General features: G+C 39.6%; 1 protein-coding gene across 6 annotated transcripts in view; it reads right to left on the bottom strand.

Annotated features, from left to right (window-relative positions):
• Positions 1-24,075, bottom strand: part of eepd1 (endonuclease/exonuclease/phosphatase family domain containing 1) — a 151,693-nt gene that overhangs the window by 28,571 nt on the left and 99,047 nt on the right. For all 6 annotated transcript variants that reach the window (XM_060849847.1, XM_060849848.1, XM_060849853.1 and 3 more), the window contains one exon: positions 3,341-3,451. In XM_060849847.1, the coding sequence (XP_060705830.1) occupies positions 3,341-3,451 (111 nt within the window). The remainder of the gene's footprint in view (positions 1-3,340; positions 3,452-24,075) is intronic.

Below are 24,075 nucleotides of genomic sequence, written 5' to 3'. Positions count from 1 at the left end.
TTTTGTGCAGTTGCCCCAAGGCAAGGAAGATGGGGATTAAGTTTCTCAAAAAGTACATACGAGCTGCTGGCATTCATTCATCAAAGATGATAAATAAAATACCTGCAATCAGTCATGGCATTTCCTGAACACTGCTTGTGTGATTTAGCTGCATAGAAACTGGATGCTTCATCTCCATTATCAATATACACTGGCCAAAGCTCAAAAAATGTACTTACTTTTCTGTACAGTAAAGTGGCAGATGGAATTCAACATAGAGAACTGAGAGGTGATGCACATGGGGGAAGTAAAACAGGGCAAATCAATATATAATTAATGGGAGAATATTGAAATTTGTAGAGGATTTGAGGGACCTTGAGTGTACATCCACAGATCCCTGAAGGTACAGGGCTTGAAGAAAGTGGGTGGAAGCAGGCTCCTTATGTTAGCAGACAGGTCAACAACTGATGGGCATAATTTAAAATGATTGATGGAAATCTAAAAGGGAGATCAGGAAAAATATGACCCAGAGGATGTTGGAGATATAATGTATATTGCCTCAAACAATAGGGAGGACAGAAACTCATAATCCAGTTAAAACATATCTGGATATGCACCTCAAGTGTCGAGCTATGGACTAAATGGTGAAAAGTGTGATGAGGTTGGTGGCTGGATCAGATACGATGTGCCAAGTGGCCTTTTACTGACCATAAACTTTCTAAGATTCTGTTCTATGATACATTTTGGAATGCCTAATGATCATGAAGGTGGTCACAGGAGATCAAACAAAGCCATTCATCCTTTGATTACAAGTATGACACCATGTATTTCACCAGATTTTACGTGGGCCACTAAGTTGGAATCAAAAGCCACTACTGCACATCTCTAGGTTGAGGAGATTAGAGACTTCACCAGCAGTACAGCACTGATCCACCTACCTGTATTAATCATGTGCTCAAATCAGAGGTGAGATTGCAACCACTGAATCAAGGTTGGCACTTATATGCAGATAAAATAATTTATAATGGGAGGAATGAAAGTGACAAAGATTTGGAAGAAAAACTTTAGATATGTTTCTCCACAACTACTGATGAAGGAGCGGCGCTCCAAAAGCGAGTGCTTTCAAATGAACCTGTTGGATTATAACCTGGTGTTGTGTGATTTTTAACTTTGTCCACCCCAGTCCAACACCAGCATCTCCAAGTCTTAGATATGTTTGACAGAAGTTTAATTAATTTTTATCAAGTTAGATCATTATTAAGCATTAAAATTATTCGGTACATAAAATTAATTAGGAAATCTATTCCCTATCCCAGTTAGCACCACCTCTTTCCAGAGACAATGTGTATGATTCCTTACTTCAGTCATTAATTTGACTTCACCACCACCTGATCCCTGGCTTGCTGTGCTGTTCCAGCCTCCTGCTAATCTACCTTTAATTAAAATGATACATTTTTCAATTCTGAAGGAGGTCACTGGACCCAAAATGTTAACTCTGCTTTCTCTCCAGAGATGCTGCCAGACCTGTTGAGTTTTTCCTGCAATGTCTGTTTTGGTAGCTTGGAAATAGGTCGAGGCCAGGATCGAGCCTTAGTAGACATTGTAGGTAATGATATAGGCTGAAAATGTGTTGCTGGAAAAGCGCAGCAGGTCAGGCAGCATCCAAGGTGCAGGCGAATCGACGTTTCGGGCATGAGCCCTTCTTCAGGACGTCGATTCTCCTGCTCCTTGGATGCTGCCTGACCTGCTGTGCTTTTCCAAGCAACACATTTTCAGCTCTGATCTCCAGCATCTGCAGTCCTCACTTTCTCCCCGGTAATGATATGGGAGCAGGAACCATTACAAGTGCTTCTCTCGATGAGGAGAGCTGCAAAGGAATGAGAGAAAGCTATGTCCAGGGTTAAGGCAGCAGGAAACTTTAGAGAAAGTTTGTGTGGAATGTATTCATCAATGATTCATGTAAGAATTTTAACTTAAGAGAGCAAGTCCCAATTATTCTTTCCATGGCCTTGGCAAATCTGGCAAGGGATGACTAAACCATATCCATGAAGGTCGACATTCTTTGGATGTAGTAGAACAGTTGGGTGATAGAGAAGGTATCCAGTCTAGGGCATCAAAGCTCAATGTGTTAGTGCAATTAAACAAATCGGAACCTGTGAAAATATTGTGAAAATGGAGGGAAACATTTAGAGAGCTTGGAGCTTGAATTTTCAAAATATAGTTCTAAGTGAGTTGGGGTTAGACTTTGCTAGAAGGAATTTTTCTTTCTTTTTGAAGATTGTGAAATTGCCTCCATTGTCTTCTGAGACAAAGTTATTGAATTTTTTTTAAGATGGATTCTTGTCAGGTAAGGGAATGTAAGGTTATTGGAGGTAGATGGGAATGTGGAATTCAAAATACAATCAGAAAAACTCTGATCTTATTAAATGAAGGAGCATCCTTTTGGGGACAAATGGTTTACTTCTACTTCTGATGTACATTTGTAGAAAAAGTAGTCTTGGAGAAGTAAAGAAGATAGAAGTAAAATTCAAAAGCAGAAGCGAAAATAGAGAGATAGGCACAGGTGTCAAAGATTGGAAGCAAATCACTAACATTTCTCTTGCTGCTGAGAACATTTTATAGTAAATGTGTTTTGGTATCTTATGGATCAGTCTTGAATAATTTTGAGATCAGATTCCACTGCAAGTCTTGAGCTGCATGATACAGGCTGATGAATCACTGGGGGGTACTGAGGAAGTGCTGTGGTGTTGAAGACGCCATCTCGGTACAAGTTCAATATCACAAAGTAATTTATTTGCTATGAAGTATTTTAGATATCACGAGGATGTAAATGGTGTTATATAAATACAAGTTCTTTGCATAAAGGACTTTTAGGCTAGAACTGAAATACTAATGAGTATTCCTTTAATGATAATACTGTTGCTTGAACACAAAATTGGGGATAATGGAGGAAAAAGAAAAACAGCAGATCATAATCACCTCTCATCTTGTGCGACATTTATGTACATAAATAAACACATCCTAATGTTTGGCACAAACCTGCATTTCACATTCAGAATGGTACCAGGAGTCAACAAGATGAACATCAATTGGGAGACATTGCCAATCAGAAATGAATGCTGATGATTAAGGATCAAATTGGCAGTTGCTGGCATAAAGAAGCAAGAAACATCCCTTGATTTAGTCAAGACCTGATTCACTGGCATTGCCAAACTATAGTCAGAAAGCATTGTTATTGTGTCCCACATAAAACCACCTGTTTCTCAATCCATTCAAAACTGCATGTTTTAACAAAATATGAGAAATTTTGAAGAGTCAATGACTTATGTTTAAGCTAAGATTTGCAACGCAGGAAGCATACCTCATGCATCTGTACAGATGGTTTCTCGGATACAGCACATTTCCAACATCCTCTAGGACTTTTCCACTTACGAACATTTGGCAGCATTGGCTGATTCAATTCTCCACAGAACTGCAAAAGAGAAATTTTGATTGGAGACAAAGTCTCTGAGCATGTTTGGCATTGGCATTAAAGCTGTATTTTAGCAGTTTTTAAAAAACTCCAAATAGTTGATCTTTTCTGATTTTACACCTAACTCCTCTGAGTGCGTATTAAAAATGTAAAAAAAAACGTTAACACTGTTTCATCTGCATAAAAATGTGAAAATTGTTGTGGAATGAATTGCATTTGTCCTAGATCCTGCAGTCACAGTACTGTTACAGAACGAATAGCTGTTGGCTTTATTTTATCCATAAAGTCAACAAATAATTTAAACAATTTACTGGAGAAATATTTTATTTATACCAGATAGAACGTAACTCTTCAGGGCAAATAGAGAGGGACAATAAATACTGGCTTAGCTAGTGATACTCATGAACAAACAATAAAAGATGACATGATTAATCGATGAACCTGTATATCCAATCCAAAACAGGAAGAGAATTACATTTAGATCATTACATTTACACTTACACTTCACAATGTCCGAAAACATTTTACGGGCAATGCGTAACGTTTGTAAAATGTAGTCACTGTTATCATGTCGAAAATGGATAGGCTAATATAGTGCACAGCAAATTCCCACAGATGGCAATGAGAAAATGATCAGATATTGCTTTAGTAATGGTGTTGAGGCATAAGACACAAGGGAGAACTCCCTTGTTCTTCCTTAACTGCCTGCATGGGATATTTCACATCCACCCGAGGGAGTTGTCAGAACCTTGACTTTATCTCTCATCCAAAAAAAACATTTTTTTTTAAGACCAAGTACAGCACATTTCTCTCACTGCTGCACAGCAGTGTCAGCCTAAACTTCATGTTCATATTTCTGGAGTGGAATTGAACCATTAACCTCCTAACTATGAGACAAGAACGCAACAACTGAGACACAGCCAAATTATTATGATCCACAGGTTTGGATTAGGTTTGCCAACTCAAGTGAAGCTATTCCAAAAGATTTTGTTGTCTACACATAATTATGTAATCCACCGACCTGTGTACAATAAAGCCATTCATTTTTATTTCTTTGTGGGTGATGTTTTGGTTTGCAACCAACCACCATCAGCTGGCATCGCATTAGAGTGCTGATGCCAATTCCTCTTTTTAAGGTGAATTCTCCCTCACTATTGCCGTGCTGAAGTGTAGGTTAACGCATATTCTGAGAGACCCATTAGAAAGAGTTACAATGTCACCAAGGATGTGATGCCTATTCTGGTGTTTCTGAACATGGGTCATTAAGAGATGTGCAATATTCCTTGATGTGTAGAAACATAATAGTTTGGTTTGGCAGATGTACCCAGTGTTGAGTTTCCCTAACCTTGTGAGAAAATTTAGGATGCTTCATCTCAAAGGAACTTTTACTCTTGTATTGTTCAAATTCTTCATTTTTTTGGAATAGAATTAAGACCGTAATATGCCTTCCTGCTCAAGAAAGAGACTGATTATAAATTACATATGCATTGTCTACTAATATGATACATTTTATATTGCAGTTTTATTTATACTGTATATTTAATGTTAAGAGTTATTCCAGGACCATGTAGCTTCATGTAATCTCTGTGTCTTCAGCTATGGTTTCTGATCTGTTTAGACAGTAAAACTAACTTCTATGTCAAGCCTAAAATTACTGAGCTATCCATTGACAAAACCTGGCCCTGTGAAACTCAAGTCAGTTGAATTACCAATTACCCCGATGAATGTCTTGCAATGAAATGTTTTCTTGAAGATCCCCAAACCTGTGCTCTCTTGGCCCATCTATGATATTAAATCTTTGTGGCGGTATTATTTTTCCTACTTTGACTTCTTAATGCAATTATTTATTCATCTTCCTTTAAAGAGGTTTTAAATTCTGCAGTATCTAAATGCTGCTGTATTTTGGGCTTTAAAGCTTTTAATCCTGTACTCAGTCAATGTTGGTTTAATCTCTTCCTTTGGAAGATGTCTACTTCTATAAATAGCAACACCGCTTTATTTTCATTGTTTTGTGAGCTTTTAAATTGCAATATTGGAATTCTGTAGTTTTTTTAAAGCTTTAATCTTTAAGCTTCAATGCTATATCAATATGACATTGATGTAGCAATGCTGTATCAATTTATTCTAATAAAGTTTAACATTTTGTAGAATAACTCTATTGTACTGTTATATAATTTGTCATATTAATCCATGCTATTAAATGATGACCTTTTTGCAGTCAAACAATGGTTTCTCACCTTCTGCAGGCAAAATAAACTATTGCTGCTTTCTCATGGGCAAAATGGATACTTTCCCATCCTTCACAAACTAAATCATATGAGATGTATACTTCCTCGATTTTGTATCAAAACGTTAGGACTGCTGATTAATAAATCTTCCCAACAAAGTTGTGGTCTAAATTCTTAATGCCTCATTCTTATCACAATCTTAAAAGTCTTTAATCTTCTTTTGTTAAACTGTTTGTTTTTATCTTTTTAATTGTCCTTTAATCAAATTACATTTGCCCATAAGGTTTCTGACATTCCTACCTTGGCACAAATTAAATCTAGTGTCTTTGACTGCCTTACTGTAGTTGTGTCTATTTTTATTCATTCATGGGATGAGGGTGTTACTGGCTGGGCCATCATTTATTGCCATCCCTAATGGCCCGAGTTGGGGTTAAGACTCAACCACATTGCTGAGGGTCTGGTGTCATATGCAGGTCAGACCAGTTGAGGACAGCAATTTTCTTCTATAAAAGGAGAATAGCGAGCTAGATGAGCTTTTCTGACAATTGATTCATCGTCATCATTAGACTATTAATTCCAAAATTTGGTTTAATTCAAATTCCACCATCTGCTGTAGTGGGATTTGAACCCGGGTCCCCAGAACATTACCTCAGTCTCTGGATTAACAGCTTAGCAATAACACCACAAGGTTGTCACCTTGCCTCTCTGATGTGTGTGCTGTATGGCAGTAAAACTCACATGAAAGGCAAGTATCCTTTACCCAACTTGCATATTTCCCATCCTGGTCCTTTGCACAGCAGATTAGATCAATTAAGTTTCAGGTCACAGCCAGTAGCTGTGTTGTAGCAGCTTGGAAAAGCAAATTGGAACTTTGACCAAGTTGGTCTTAAATCAGCAGATGTGCTTGATACAAAAATAAAAGCTATAAAGGTTATACACAGGTGGCCAATCTTATTTCAATAGGTTAGATCATGATCAAACTAAAGAAAAGTACTGTAGATGCTGGAGATCTGAATAAGCCCATAGGGTGTAGAAGTAGACCATTCAGCCCACTCAGTCAGCTGTGCAATTCAATGGGATGACGACTGATCTAATCACCCTCTACAACACTTTCACTCCTTTTCCCCATAATGCTCGATTCCATTCCTGATTAAAATTTTGTCCATCTCATCCTTAAATATGCTTTAATGACTCAGCCTGGACAGCTCTCCATGGTCAAGAATTCCGCAGATTCACTGCGCTCTGAAGGAAAAAATTGCTCGTTTTTGTCTTAAATGTGCGATCCTTCATTTTGAGATTCTACACCCTGACCCTAGATTTTCCAGTAAGTACTTAACTGCATATTTCCTGTCAAATCCCCTAGAATCATGTGCGTTTCAATAAAGTCACCACTCTTTCTTCTAAAGACAAATGAATACAGGCCCAAACTACTCAACCTGTCTTCATAAAGCAGTCCCTCTATACTGGAGATCAACATAATGAACTTTCTCCAATGCCAATATATCTTTCTGTATTTAAGGGGGCTAAAACTATTCAAAGTATTCCAGGTGGGGTCTGACTACTGTCTTGTATAGTTTTAGCAAGACCTCTATTTTCATGCTTCACTCCCTTTGAAATAAAGGCCTACATTCCATTTGCCTTTCCAATTACCTGCTGAACTTGGAATCTAACTTTTTGAGATTTATGCACAAGGTCCCAAAATCTCCATTTTTTTGTAGTTTGTTGCTGTCTTTCTCCATTTAAATAACATTCAGCTCCTCTTTTTCCTGCCAAAGCGTATAACCTCACATTTCGCATATTTCCCAACATTTCTTGCCCATTTTGAGTTATTTTAACCACTTGCCTTCCCACTTATTTTTGCACCATCCTCCAACTTCACTTTCCTCATATGTCATTAATATACAGTGTAAATAACTGCAGCCCTAACATTGATCCCTGTAGCATTCCAGTTACAGGTTGCCTTCCTGAAAATGCTCTTTTTGTTTAAAAAAAAGGATTAGCTAACTAATTGATTATGATCCATTTCAGCACTTTCCAATATTGCACAAATATCACTGTCATGGCATGGAATTTAGAATTTAATTCTAAAGAATGAATGAAAAATTTAGAGCTCTTGCAATTGGGTTTGAATGGTGCAATAGATAATTGCTGGCAAACCCTCTAGTGCTAAAAGAAAACTTAAGATGTAAAATGTCATTCCCTCAGAAGAAAATTAATATTGCAGATTATTTTGAAGTTAGAGACTCTGTGCTATTTGCTTTGCTCAGAGACAACAAATCTCCCTGTATGACATTTCATGCTGGATCGGATATCTGATAATTATAAATTTTCATTGTCAATCCTCTCAGAACTATTTGTTTGGTGAATAGTAAAAGCTACTCTTTCTCCATTTGCACCAAATCTCATTATTTAACATTTCTATGGAGACTTTGACCTCTGCAGTTTTAAACTTGTAACCTGCGCTGTCTTCTCATTTGAACACGTGGCTTCAGAATCAGTGTCAGGCAGATTTCTTGACAAATAAAAACCAGGAGCAGAATACAATACACCAACTCTGAATATCTGCAACCAGTCAGTGCATATCTCCACAAGAAAACCTTTCACAAGTGATAACATGCACTTCAGCTCAGCAGCAATATTCAGTATTGTGTAAGTGAACCAAAATAACAGGGAATGATCCAGTGTTGGAATTGTGTAAGTGAGCCTTAATTGAGCCCAAGGGCATCAACTTCAGTACATATTCTTCCAAATTAAAGTCAGTTTAGCTGGACAACTGTTACTGTCCTACACATGGCATTTCACATTTAACCACAAGCATACTGCCAAGACTGTACTGTAAATTCAAATGGATATTGAGATTTTCAGCAAACTGAATATTAACTGATCTGGTCCGTCACTAACTGGAGTACGTACTCAAGTAACACCTGTTCCAAATGTATCCAAAAAATTGTATAAATGTTGACTCCAAAAAAGCAGCCCATGGACAACTAGACACCAATGCCTCTTGTCAAGACTAAATGAGACTCAGTGTTGGATTACAGGATCTGGTATTCATAGATAGTGAATATTTGTCAAATCATACCAACTGGAGGTGTGGTCTTTCTGCCAGCAAGATATCTTATGCAATGTGGCAATGCTGATGTTATCCCTCATTACACAAGAAACCAGGTATGGATATCACGGTATTGAAAAATTCGACACAGGTTTACTACAGGTCATTAATATATAAAGATATCCTATTCACATTACATCTGAGCTCATATTAAGCTATTTGGTGACAAAAGACATCAACTTTCAATAGTATGTTGTGCTGCAGGTTATCCCAAATAAAATGGCATGAGATCTTTCCACTTTCAGGACACATGCTAATATATCACATGATATATCAAAAGCATATATCTTAAAATATTGATACACTGACTGTGAATCATAACACAGCTATTGGACAGGGTTTATGTGAATCTTCAGTGAATGCAGCAAACTATAAGAGAAAGTGCATTTAACCTCAACACATGGACTTTTGCAGAAAATGCAGCATTTTCCAAAACCTCTCCACTTGCTGGGTTGCTAATCTACAGCTGCCAATCAGTATCAGATTGAAATGGCCGATCTCAGTATAGAACCCTTCACTGAAACCTATTGGGGGATCTCTGGAATTCACACAGCTTATAAGCTCACACAGTGAACAATAATGTGATTAATTCCTTCAAGTAAGAGCTGGTGATGTGTCCGACTGAGAGTGATCATCTCATACAAACCGTTCTTACAGTAAAACGTGAAGCAGGACTGGAGTGGTCTCCTAGGCTAATTTTGATCACTTAAGGGATTAAGGAAAAATTTTCTAGATCTTCTCCCATTTCTAACTGCAACTGGTCTAGGTCTCTGATACTGTATGACTTTGTGAGGGCTGGAAAATGCAAATATTATAATGTGAAACCCTTGATAATTGTGTGGATCAGATTTGATGACCAGAGCATCTTTTCCTGTCCATTTTTATTCAAATATGGAAGGTATTACAACTAACCTTGAACTTGCTCTTAACTGATACAACAATTTATAGTGTTACAGAATTATATAGCTTATAGATACTAAACAACGACTTGTAATGAAAGCTCATTTTTACTTATTTAACTTCAGAATCTATAGAAAGGATTGCATTGAGTATTTTACTTCTAAACATATGACTTCGCTCTACCTGAGAACAGAACAATTTCACATTAAAGGAAGAATCTTAAAGGGCTCTCAGGGGTGTGAGCTATGGCAAGATTTGTGGTGGAATCAGACAAGAAGCCTAGTGAGGCCCATCTCTAAGTCAGGCATTTCTCATTCCATCTTGTATGCTTTTCTAATGAGGCAAAATTCTCATTAGACAGAGGTGAGTTGCCAATTGAGAGTGATTAACATAGGTTAAACTTGCCTCAGTAACATTCAGCATTCTATCTTACCAAACATATTAAGCAAGCTAGACATTGAGAAAATTTCACATGAATGATCCCTGGAATGGTAGGTCTAACATACGAGGAACGGCTGAGGATCCCGGGGTTGTATTCATTGGAGTTTAGAAGATTAAGGGGAGATCTAATAGAAACTTACAAGATAATACATGGCTTGGAAAGGGTGGACACTAGGACATTGTTTCCGTTAGGCAAGGAGACTAGGACCCGTGGACACAGCCTAAGAATTAGAGGGGCTCAATTCAGAACAGAAATGCGGAGAAATTTCTTCAGCCAGAGAGTGGTGGGCCTGTGGAATTCATTGCCGCAGAGTGCAGTGGAGGCCGGGACGCTAAATGTCTTCAAGGCAGAGAGTGATAAATTCTTAATGTCACAAGGAATTAAGGGCTACGGGGAGAATGCGGGTAAGTGGAGTTGAAATGCCCATCAGCCATGATTGAATGGCGGAGTGGACTCGATGGGCCGAAAGGCCTTATTTCCACTCCTATGTCTTATGGTCTAAAATTGGATAAGGAAATCAGACCTGGCAAATTCAGCTTGCTGCAAACTCCAAAGGACCTCTATGTTGGACATGGATACCAACATCCCAAGGCACCGTCCATGGGCTACATGCTACATGCAACCCACATCCATGAATAAAAATCACACAACACCAGGTTATAGTCCAACAGCTTCAAATTAAACCTGTTGGTCTATAACCTGGTGTTGTGTGATTTTTAACTTTGTACACCCCAGTCTAACACCGGCATCTCCAAATCACATCCATGGACTTCGACATCCACATCTGACATGTGCCTTTCTCTAACAGCCCTCATCTCTGATCCACTTACAGGATTATTTTGCACTTCATTGCTGCACGTCAAGGTATAAGAGTCACAATGGGACTGAACAGTCTCCCTGTCTGCCATTTCCAGGGCAAATATCAGAAATCATTCATGGTATCTCCAGGCTGACCATGCTTCGCTGGGTTCACAATGGGCTTTTAAGATGAATTCTGGGATTTCTTCTGAGTAGTGAGTTGTTCTGGGAACGGTGCGTGGTAAAACGGGGCAGGAATCAGATGTGAAGAGGAGGTCGTTAATGATGCAGGTTTGGTCAAATATGGTGCTAAAACTTGCAAGGCCTTGCCAGTGGTTATCCATCCTCAAAACTCAACATAATTCAGATTCAGCCAAGAAACCATAAATTCAGTCCTGAGATTCTAATTCAAATCCTCTCTTTCCTGAAGTCCTTTTATCAGCCACGGTTCATGGGACTCACTCTGCTGTGAGTCAGAAGAGTATGAACTCAAGTCTCATTCCAGGACTTGAAGACTAAAACCGGTGCAGTACTGGGGAACTGCAGCATTGTCAGAAGTGGCATTTTTCAGATGAAATATTAAATCAAAACCCTGGCTGCACACTTTGGCGGATGTAAAAGATCCCAAAGAAAAGCCACAGGGTTATCCCTATCGAGCAGATATTTATTCTTCAATCCACATTTAATAATTAACTTTTTTTGTGTGATAAGTTTTCAAAGGACCATTAGTTGTTGCATTTCATAAGTTCCTACAGTGATTACACTTCAAAAGTAGGTCATTTTTCTGTAAAGCATTTTGAGATACTCTGGCATAAGAAAAGTGCAATATATATACAAGTCCTTCATTTCTTTTCAAACTGCTATAGCAGAAATATGTGCCAATTTATTAAAAAGTCCAATGTTTTATCAATTTGTAACTTGACTTAAATTGCCATTGTCATTCACATTTGCATAGCATCTTTCATGAAAACTGGATGTTGAGGAGTGCTTCACAACTAAAGAAATCCTTAAGTAAAGATAATGTTGTGTTATTGGAAAGTAGCAACTAATTTGTACAAAGCAAGGTTTCACAGACGGCAGTAATATAAATGACCACGTCATTTGTTTTTAATTCTGTTGGGTGATGAATAAATGATAGCTAGTTCACTGGGAAGAACTCCCTTATTTTCCTTTGATCAATGCCATGGAATTATTTATTATGACCTGAAATCACAGCACTTCCTTCGTACTGCAGTAAAGTCAGTCTTGATTTCACATTCAAGTTTACTGGTCTGAAGTAAATGCACAAATTCTGACTTAGAGACCGAAGTATCACTGATTCAAGATTCAGAATGGACTTGAGGAATCTGTAGGAAATTTGCTCTTTTGCAATCAAGCAATGAGGAAAGTCCAACTAGGAGGAGAAAAATATTAATCAATAAGAATGCTTTTTAACAAAGCAGAACAGATAAATAAAGATACAAGAATCTTCTAATGGGCTCACTCTCTTGCAAAATTTAAAAACATTTAGCAATTAGATCATAGAATTTGGGATTCTTGGACGCATCCCATATAAAAAAAAACATCTGTCTCACTTTAGCAAATTTTCTAGAGCAATGGCCTTGAAGAAAATAAGTTAAACAATGAAGTTGTAGCTGCAAATAAAGCCACAACAAAAAAGAAATTACGGACCCTGAAGGGGAATAATCTTTATGAAGCTTTGAACGCTAAAGATGCTGCAACATTTGTAATTCCTCAATAGATACCAGGAATCCAATTCACTTCATCCTTTAACAGCCTTCTAATTATGGCTATAAACCTCAGCGCAAATCAAACTTATATTACATCAATAGGATAGCTGTGTAGTCCTAACAATTAAGAGAACAGTCGGATACTAAGAGACGTGATTTTTGCAGTGTTCTACACTAAGTAGTTGATAATGGTACTGAGCAGGATAGAATAGGTCTCCTTCAAATATCCTTGAACAAGAATGCAAAAATGAGCTGGCAACTTGTTGCAGCTCACAATTTATCTGACACCCTTCCTTGCTATATTTCCAGATCAAAAACTGCAGGAACTATTCGGATGTCATTACTTTAAAGCAAAGACTGGATTATTATTCAGCACTTATGAATGTACCTATTTGGAAAGGTACACTGGGATGAGACATCTTGCCCAAAATTGTTGGATCAGCAAACAACATGGATAAAGCTGTCAAGTGTATTTTGATACAATTAACAAGAATATTTAATAATCCATTTATACTACGATTGTAGACTTGATGCAAAACCCATCTGAGGTTAAACCTGCAGTGTAAATAAATATACTTAATTTTATAAAGCATTTAGTGGGGCACATTTTAATGAATAATAGTATTTGTAGACATAGGACTGAATCTGATCAGAAATTGGCTAAATGTCATTTTCCCCAAGTTTCTTGACGTGAGGGCTAGTGGTTTTTCTCATGCTATTGTCCACCTCAGTATCGTCTGCAACATCCCTTATTAATCTAACCCACCCAAACCCCCAGACTACTTTCCCTGCATAGCCTCTGCACCTCCTACTCTCACTCTCAGGACACCTCATCACACTTTTTCCCAACCTACACCAGCACTAAATGCTGTTCCAGTCACTTCCATCTCACTCAGTCCCTCCCCTTCTCTCATTTCAGGAGAAATGTCCCTCAGGAGGATAGAAAGAGCAAAAGCAGGTGGTAGGGTGCCTGACATTCAATTCCTCACCCATCACGAGGACAGGATCCTGACCAAGACCACCTCAAGTGGCCCCTGAACACCCACACTCCTCCCCCTACCCCCTACCCCCTACCTCCCCCTGCACAGTCCAACATCGAACAAGACCTTTAGTGGACTGCATGTCAGCTCTCAGAGTTAATAGAACTCTTCGACTTTGAGATGTGGCCATTTGGTTCATGCACATGCACTGTGTTTGCTGGAGCATGCTGTAGGTGTGACACTGAGGCAGGAATATGCCACACTCCAAATTGTCCAATCCTTGACTAACAAGCATAACACGCTGCCTGGCTTCCTGTCTGCAGGGCCAAGAAAGACAAAAGGTACTGCAAACCCTTAAACTCTGGCTTCAGGGGAAATCCACAAAAAAACATGGCAAGTGAGATCCAGGTGAAAAGTGGGTGGGCACTAAGACAGCAAGCATAGAACACTGAAGTGCTCCCACGAGCTGGATATCTGTCCCTGCATGAGCAGAGTCTTTGCAACAGCATTGCAATGAATAGTACCTGTGTGCTTCAAAGTATACCTTTGAAGTGTAGAAACATACTGTAAATTGATTGGAGATGGACCATGTTAATGCAGTTTGGCTGATACATATCAGATGCCAATATCTGAGGATAGGGTGTGGTTGTGGCTGCTACCCATGGCCTGTTCCCTGAGATGTTGGCACCAGATATCCAAGATGAAGGTCCTGGGGAGCGAGCAGTGAACTGGAGTCACCAGTTACCCACTCATCTTCCCCACATCCACCCTATTGAGGCCTCTCATTGAAACGTATAATGAGATCTCCCCTCATCCTTTTAAACTCCATCAAGTACAGAACTCGAGTCCTCAACTGCTCCTCATATGACAAACCTTTCATCAGTGTTCATTCTTCTAAACCTCGTCCAGACCTTCAGCATATCCTTCAGGATCCTTCCTCATGTCAGGAATTCTCTACTGGGGAAAGATGCTGGCATGGATAGAGGATTGGCAGAAGCAGAGAGTGTGGATAAAACACTCTTTTTCATGATGGCAGCCAGTGGCTTGCAGAGTCCATAGGGATCAGTATTGGGACCACAATTACTCACATGGTACATTAACTATCTGGACGAAGAAACTGAGGGCATTGTTGCTAAGCAGATGACACAGGTTAGGTGGGTGGACAGGTGGTGTTGAGGGAGCAGGAGGCTGCAGAAGGACTTGGGGTAGGCGAGGACAGTGCTCCTATATCTTAGTCTTAAAACTGGGATAATACGCTGCCCATACCAAGTCAGAGTCGGTGTGAGCAGGAGGGTAGGAGTTGCCAGGTGAACCTTTTTGACCTAAATGAAGAAGGCAGGAAGGAGGGGGACACTCCCTTTCACATCATCTGCCCTCTGGTTTGTTCTCAGATAACCCACTAGCTGGGAACAAGATACACAGAAGTGATCAGATCTCCACCAGCACAGGAGCTATCTCTCTGTTCTCTGCTGTAAAAACCAATGTTAAGTCTGAAGAAAAATAGTTTATCTTTCCTTCAGCAGTTGTTGTAAGCTGTGGCATTACAGTTGGTAAGGGAAGTACTTTTATATGTGAACCAGCCATCCTGCGCCTCTTTCAAACCACTGGAAGCACTCAGAAAAGCAAAGCTGGGAAGGAACCTTCCAGTCAGCAAGAACCAACTCAACAGATCTTACGAATAAAAAAATACAGAAATGTTTTCCATTTTATCCTTCATTCATGTATCTTTCTCTGTCCATGTCCTTCTGTGTGCGCGCACACATTAGGAAGAGTTTATAAGCGGATTAGTGTTTCAATCTGTAGTGTTATATACCGATGGTTTATAACTGTTTACCTGTAGCTCGAACTTGCGAAAAAAAAAGTAATTCTTGTGAAGTACAATAACCTGGTCTGAATTGTCTATCAACTGGAGTCTGTAAATCAGATAAATTGAAGAATTATGCAGACTTATTTTAAAATCTATAATTTTTGTAATGGTTTCAGGGATAGCAGGCTTGGTTTTCAATGTGTTATCTCAGTGAGTCTTGACAAATGGCACTTTTTAAACTAATGATAATGTCCAATACACAAAGTTGCATTTCTAGAAGAAATATTCAAGTTAACCTTGACATTGAATGTAAAGGGAGAGGATTAGGTTATTTCTTATTGAAGGTAGTCGTTGCCTGTCACTTATCTAGTGAGATGGATTATTCCTCACATGCTTGGATGAGGGCAGCTCCAATCACATTCGAAAACTTTGATACCAGCCAAGATGAAGTGGCTGACTTGACTATAGCCCATAAATCATCTTAAACATCAGCTCTCTCCACCACCACCACCATATCATGGCAGAAGTGTACATCATTTACAAGTGCACTGTATCAATTCACCAAGGGCACCTTCCAAATCATAATCTCTACTGCCCGGAAGAATAACAACAGCAGACAAATGGGAATGCTTTGACCTCAAGTTGCCTTCTATGTCACATGCTGTTCTGACTTGGCAATATATTCTTTCATGCCTGCCGAGTCTAAATCCTGCGACTACCCACCTACACTGGACATTGCTGGGATACAGAACCTCTCCGTTATTGTAATGATTGAGAGGTCAGTTGTAGAGAGCAAAGGAGATTAGTGTAGCTATCAATGCCTAGCCCCAATTCTTGAAACAGCAGTCAGTTTAAGAGTTTGATTCTGGTCTGAGTGAGAAATGAGTGACATGAAATACATGAAGTGTAAACAGCACTGTAGGGTTGAGGAGCACAGAGTGTAAGAAATGATGTTAGTGCATGAATTTGGGGAATGTCACTGAGCGAATGTCATCTGGAACAATACGAATTGGAACTTGCACAGTAACAGTTTAAGGCAGATCACCACCAGCTCCTCCAGTGATCTGTTATAAATGCTGGCCTGGCCTGTGATGCCAACATTCTATAAACAGATTTTTAAAAACTTGCCTTTCTTGATGTTGTTAATTTTATTATACATTTTACAGGTTGGATATCTTAACTTAATAAAAAGCAATATTTAAATTGCATTTCCTGTACTGACTGAAGAAGTGTTTTTCTTTTGCTTTTGATACCAAGTGATAAGAAATGGGCTATTATTGGAACATTTTCTTTAGAAATAGTGATACACCAGTGGTAGATTTTGCAAGTAACCACAGACAAGCCCAAGACGACACCTTTCTCAATAAGAAAGTCTGGCACTTGCTTGCTGCCAGCATGGCCTGTATTCTGACCGATGTCATCAACTTGCTTGTGTAATTTTTTAAGGAGCTGCAGAGAAGGAAGTTCAGCCTGCCCTGACCTTGACTGGGTAATCTCTAGCAGTGGATTTCAGGTTTTGATGCAGATGGGGATGCAGATGAATGACAGCCTCCACGAATAGCAGCATCCTGCTTATGATCAGCTCCTCAAAAGATTGCTGGGTTGCTCTGCTGGGTCAGTCTGCGAGGGTAAAATTTCCTACAAACAGGCCTTTTCCTACTTGCCTCTCTATAACTGCTCCATCATTTGTTCGCCACCTCCCCCCCACCCTCCCAAGCAACCCCCACAATGACTCTTCTTCTCTAACCCAAGTGACATGATAGTGTTATTTTTAATCATAGGTAAGTTCTCCACAATATCCTGATCAATATTCATCACTCAGACATCATCATTACAACCAATTATGACATCATAGAGTCAGAGTCATCCAGCAGAGAAACAGACCCTTTTGGTATAACTTATTCATGCCAACCAGGTTTCCCAAACTAAACCAGTCCTATTGGCCCGTGTATGGTCCACATCCTTCTGAAACCTTCTTATTCATGTACATTTCCAAATATCTTTTAAATGTTATAACTGTCCCTGCACCTATCACTTCCTCTGGCAGTTCATTCCACATATAAACCACTCTGTGTAAAAAGGTTGCCCCTCAGGTCCCTTTTAAATCTTTCTCCTCTCACCTTAAAATTATGCTTGCTAGCTGAACTTCCCCAGCCATGAAAAAAGACTTTTGCTCTTCACTTTATCCATGCCCTTCATGATTTTATAAACCTTTATAAAGGTCACCCTCAACCTCCTACACTCCAGGGGAAAATGTCCCAACCTATCCAGCCTCTCCTTATAACTCAAACCCTCCAGTCCCAGTAACATCCTTGTAAATCTTTTCTGCACCCTCTCCAATTTAATAATATCCTTCCTACAACAATGCGACCAGAACTGTACACAGTACTCCAAAAGTGGCCTCACCAACGTCCTGTATAACTGCAAGTAGACATCTCAACTCCTGTTCAATGAAGGCAAGCATGCCAGCTCCTTTTTCACCACCCTATCTACTTGTGACACCACTTTCAAGGAACTATGAACCTGCACCGCACGATCTCTCTGTTCAACAACATTCCCCAGGGCTCTAAGTCGTGTGTAAGTCCTGCCCTGGTTTATCTTACCAAAATGCACTACTTCACATTCATCTAAATTAAACTCCATCTGCCACTCCTCAGCCCATTGGCCCAGCTGGTCAAGATCCCGTTGAACTCTTAGATAACCTTCTTCACTGTCCACCATACCAGCAATTTTTATGTCATCTGCAAACTTACTAACCATGCTTCCTATATTCTCATTCAAATCATTTATATAAAAGTGACAAACAACAATGGATCCAACACCAATCCTTGCAGAACACCATTGGTCACAGGCGTCCAGTCCAAAAGCAACCCTCCACCAATACCCTCTGTCTTCTACCGCCAAGCCAATTTTGTATCCAATTGGCAAGCTCTCCCTGATACCCATGTGATCTAAATTTATTAATCAGTCTACCATGTGGAACGTTGTCAAAGGCTTTACTAAAGTCCATGGAGACAATGTCTACCGCTCTGCCCTCATCTATCTTCTTGGTCATGTCCTCAAACAATTCTGTCAAGTTTGAGAGACACAATTTCCCATGCCCAAAGCCATGCTGACTATCCATAATCAGTCCTCGCCTTTCCAAATGCATGCAAATCCTGTCTCTCAGAATCCCCTCCCACAACTTGCCAGGCTCACCGGCCTATAGTTCCCAGGTTGCTCCTTGCAACCTGCCTTACATATAGGCACATTAGCCATCCTTCAGTCTTCCAGCATCTCACTCATGGCATTAGATGATACAAATATCTCTGCTGGGGACCCCACAATTTCTTCCCTAGCTTCCCACAATGTCCTGGATACACTTGATCAAGTCCCAGGGTTTAGCTACCCTTTTGTATTTAAGACATTTAGCACCTTTCTTCTGTAAAGTGAACAGTTTTCAAGACAGCAACATTTATTTCCCCTAGTTCCCTAGCTTCCACGTCTTTCTCCATAGTAAATACTGACACAAAATATTAATTTAATATCTCCTGTGCTTTCACATTGATCTTTAAGGGGCCCTATTCTCTCCCTAGTTACTCTTCTGCTCTTAATGTACTTGTAGAATCAATTTGGATTGGTTTAAGGACTGCCCTTACACTCCTTAAGAGATTCACTTGATCCCAGCTGTGTACCTGACATACGCCCCCATTTTTTTCTTGACCAGTGCTTTAATACCTCTAGTCCTCCAAATACCTCCAAATCTTTAATATCTCTAGTCATCATTGTTCCCTACTCCTACCAGCTTTCACTCGAACAGGAACATAAAGCCTCGAACTCTCATTTTTGAAACTCTCTCACTTACCATCATCCCTTTACTTGCCAACAGTCTATTCCGTTCAACTTTTGGAAATTCTTGTCTAATACCATTTAAATTGGCCTTGCTCCAAAATTTAGAATTTTGTAAAGGCCTATCCTTTCCCATAATTCTATTAGTTTTAAAATAGTTATGATCACTGGTCCCAAAGTACTCCCCCATTAACACTTCACTCACTTGGAACAGGCAAGTCCGAGGCAATAAGTAAGGTAAAACTTAGACCAATCAGCATCAATAGGGAAAAGGTACTAAGTAAATTATTAGGATCAAGGACAGACAAGTGCCCAGACATGATGGCCCACATCCTGGAGTATTAAGGGAAGTGGTAGCGGAGATAGTAGATATTACAAAATTCCTTGGACATGAGAAAGGTTTGAATGGATTGGAAAATGGCTAATATAATAGATCAGATTACTTACAGTGTGGAAACAGGCCCTTCAGCCCAACAAGTCCACACCGACCCGCCGAAGCGCAACTCACCCATACCCCGACATTTACCCCTTAACTAACACTACGGGCAATTTAGCATGGCCAATTCACCTGACCCACACATCTTTGGACTGTGGGAGGAAACCGGAGCACCCGGTGGAAACCCACGCAGACACGGGGAGAACGTGCAAACTCCACACAGTCAGTCGCCTGAGGTGGGAATTGAACTCGGGTCTCAGACGCTGTGAGGCAACAGTGCTAACCACTGTGCCACCGTGCCGCCCACAAAATACTTTTGTTTAAAAAGGGACGGAGGCAAAATGTGGGAAATTACAGACCAGTTAGTTTAACATCTGTTGCTGGAAAGTGTTAGAATCAATTATCAAGGAAGCAACATCAGGATATTTGTAAAGTCAGAACACTATCCATCAGAGTCAGTATGGTTTTATGAAGGGCAAATCATGCTTGACTAATCTGCTAGAGTTCTTTAAAGAAGTAACAAGCAAAGTGGATAATGGAGATGTTGTAGATGCAATATGTCTGAACTTCTGGAAGGCTTTTGATAAGGTGCCACACAGGAGGTTAATTAACAAGGATGGATGATATGGTTTTAGGAGTAATGTATTAGCCTGGACAGATGACTGGCTGATGGACAGAAGACAGACTAAGGATAATTGTTTTTTTTTCTGGATGGCAAAATGTAACTAGTGAGATGCCACAGTGTTCAGTCCTTGGATCCCAGCTATTTACAATCTAGATTAATGACTTGGATAGATGGATAGAAGGCTCTATGGCCAGATTTGTGAATGACACAAAAATAGGTGGGATGATAAATTGCAATGAGGAAATAAGAACCTTACAAATGGATATAGAAAGGTTAGGACAATGGGCCAAAATGTGGCAGATGGAGTTTAACTTGATTAATTGCAAGGTCTTGCATTTTTGGGTCAAAAAAATGGGAAGGCAACCTATTATGTAAATGGGGTAACACTTTGGGGCACTCCAGTGCAGAGGGATCTAGGTGCACTCATTCATGAGTCACCGAAAACCAACTTGCACATACAGCAGGTAATGAAGAAAGCGAATGGAATGTTGGCTTTTATAACGAAATGAACAGAATATAAAAGGTAAGGAAGCATTGTTGCAACTATACAAGGCATTGGTGAGACCGCACCTGGAGTACTGTGCACAGATTTGGTCCCCATATTTGAGGAAAGATGTGGTGGCAATTGAGGTATATCAGAGAAGGTTTGCTAGATTGATTGAGATAAGGGGTTTATCGTATGAAGAGAGATTGAACAGTTTAGGCCTACACTCTCTGGAATTTAGAAGAATACAGGGAGATCAAATTGAGGTATCCAAGATGATAAAAGGTGTGGATAAAATAGACATAGAGTGGATGCTTCCTCTTGTGGGGCATTCTAGGATGAAAGGAGAAAGTGAGGACTGCAGATGCTGGAGATCAGAGCTGAAAATGTGTTGCTGGAAAAGCGCAGCAGGTCAGGCAGCATCCAAGGAACAGGAGAATTCAGGAAGAAGGGCTTATGCCCGAAACGTTGATTCTCCTGTTCCTTGGATGCTGCCTGACCTGCTGCGCTTTTCCAGCAACACATTTTCAATTCTAGGATGAAAGGTCATTGTCTTAGGATAAGGGGTAGCAAATTTACAACAGAGTTGATGAGAAACTACTTCTCCCAAAGGGCTGTGAATCTGTGGAATTCACTACCCCAAAGTGCGGTGGATGCTGGTACAGTGAGTAAATTTAAGGAGCAGTTAGACAGATTTTTTAATTGGCAATGGTTTGAAGGGATACAGGGAGAAGGCAGGAAAATGGGGGTGAGGGGTGTATTAGCCCTGATCGAATGGCCAAATTCTGCTCCTATATCTTATGAACTTGTGCTACCTTATTTCCCCAAGAGAAGGTCAAGTTTTGCTCCTTCTCGAGCAGGTACATCTACATTTTGATCAAGAAAATTTTCTTAAACTCATTTAACAAATTCCATTCCATCCAAGCTCTTAATACTATGGCAGTCAAAGTCTATGTTTGGAAAGTTAAACTCCTCTAGTATTACAACCTTATTATTCTTACAGATATCGGAGATTGTCATACATATTTACTCCTCCGTTTCCTGCTGACTATTAGGAGGCCTATAGTTCAATCCTATCAAGGGGATTATCCCCTTATTTCTTAGTTCCATCCATATAAAAATTAGTTTAAAAAAAAGTTATACTTAAAAATGAACATTCTGGTCAGACTGGAGCACTGAGGTATACAGGCCAAGTCACACCAGTACATGTCATTTGCAAGTTTGACTTTTTTCCCCTTTGGGTGGGTGAAGAATAAGAGGCAAGCAGGGGAAGAATTGAAGAAGAGGAAGATTTTGTTGTTAAAAACATTTTTTTTTCAAAAAAGAAACTTCCTAAATTACATCGTTGTGTATGCTTTAGAATAGGACTTCCCAAGTTGTGGGTCACAAGCATCCCCACCCCCAACTGGAATTGAGAGACAAAATTTGAAGATCATGACTCAGAGGCAGCAATGGCTTCAGGGAAGCACAGTCAGATTTCTGGCAGCATCAATGTCCTTTCAATCTTTAATCCTTAGGTGATGGATGCACTGCTCTAATGCATGGGCACTGGCCCAATTTAGGAAGTACAGTAGACTATTTGCACAAAACAACGTCCTCAAGAAAGAGAAGTGACCAGGTGATCTCTTATACTGATGTTAGTTGAGGGATAAATATTGGCTAGGACTTTCGACAGAAATTGTGCAGTGGATTCAATTCTGTCCGTTTGAGAGAGTAGAGGTTTAATATCTCATCCAGTAACTCCAACAACTCCTGAAATCTCTGAAGTGGAACTTAAATGTCAGACTCCGAGGCAAGACTGCTACCACCAAAGCATGTATCTTGATGACGTATTTCATGGCACCTAATCCTTTTTCCAATCTGCTCTGTTAATCTCAAAACAGCTGTCACTGAGTTGAGCAGGGATCAGAATTCTGTTGCTGTTCAAACAGATTATTGGAATATTTCCGAACTGAACTGGGTTATGATCATGGCTACCACCCTACAGAATGAATTAAAATGCCTACAGCAGTAGCAAACTACTGGTATGCAATATGCTCCTATTATTGCTGATAAAACAGTATACTTGACACATTTCTTTTAAAATGGAACTGTACTCAGGTTTTGCAACACAAAATCCAATAATTTTCAAATAAGCAATAACTTTGGAAAATAAAGTACAACTTTACTGTATACTATATGTAAAGAACATATATATATGTATGTATGTATGTATGTATGTATGTGTGCGTGTGTGTGTGTATGTGTATGTATGTGCTTGTGCTTTCCATGATCCCAGCACAATATGGGTATATTTTAGCCAATGCATTACTTTTGAATTATGAATCATTGGCATAATGTCGGAAACAATGCACCCAGCTAGCTCATACAGACAACAATTGGAGAAATGACCAAATAATTTTGAAAGACTGCATCGAATTTAAGACAGAGTAGTGTGAAGCAATTCATCTTAGCAGGAAAGACTATTTTAAAAATTTTAATCTGAACAGAGAGACCTAGAGGTGTGAGAAATCTTTGAAGGTGGCAGTACAAGTTAAGGCAACTGTTAAAAATTAATATACAGCTCTTGGCCTTTTATGTAGAGGCAGAGTACTAAAAAAAGGAAGTTATCCTAAATTTAAATTAGACATCAGTGAGGCCTCAGTTGGAGTAATGTGGCCAATTATAAGCACTGCACGTTAGGAAGGATATCGCAGTTTGACAAAGATGACAGTAGAGAATTACTTTAAGGTACAAGGCATGAAAGTCATCAATAATGCAATGAGACAAGATAAGATGGAGTAGTCATCTTAAGTGATTATAGGGGAGCAAAGAAAAGGGAGGATTTAGAAGAGGTTTTCCAAAATCATTTAGAGGTTTGGTCCAGTAAATAAGGAGAAGCTTCTACAAAGGAAGGTGGCTTAGGAACCAAAATAAAGGAACCAAAGGAGACATTAGGCAAAACATTAATCCAATAAGTTAGGAATTTTTTTTATTTATTTATTTAATGTGTATGTGACCTGGGGAAATCTTTCAGATGGTGGTGATCCTAAGTATCTGCTGCTTCCAGAGGTCACAGGTTTGGAAGATGCTGTGAAGGGAGCTTTGGTGAGTTATAACAGCATATCTTGCAGATACACACACTGCTGTCACTGCACGTTGGCGAAGGGAGTGAATCCTGGTGGATCGGGTGCCAACCAAATAGGCTGCCTTGGCCCAGAATGCACTGCCTGAAAGGGTACTGGAAGCACAGTGGATAACAACTTCCAAAACAG

The sequence above is a fragment of the Hemiscyllium ocellatum genome, chromosome 34, assembly GCF_020745735.1.
Source record: "Hemiscyllium ocellatum isolate sHemOce1 chromosome 34, sHemOce1.pat.X.cur, whole genome shotgun sequence".
Classification (NCBI taxonomy): domain Eukaryota; kingdom Metazoa; phylum Chordata; class Chondrichthyes; order Orectolobiformes; family Hemiscylliidae; genus Hemiscyllium; species Hemiscyllium ocellatum.
Note: the sequence above shows the minus strand (reverse complement) of the source record. Positions and strands in the feature narration are given on the sequence as shown.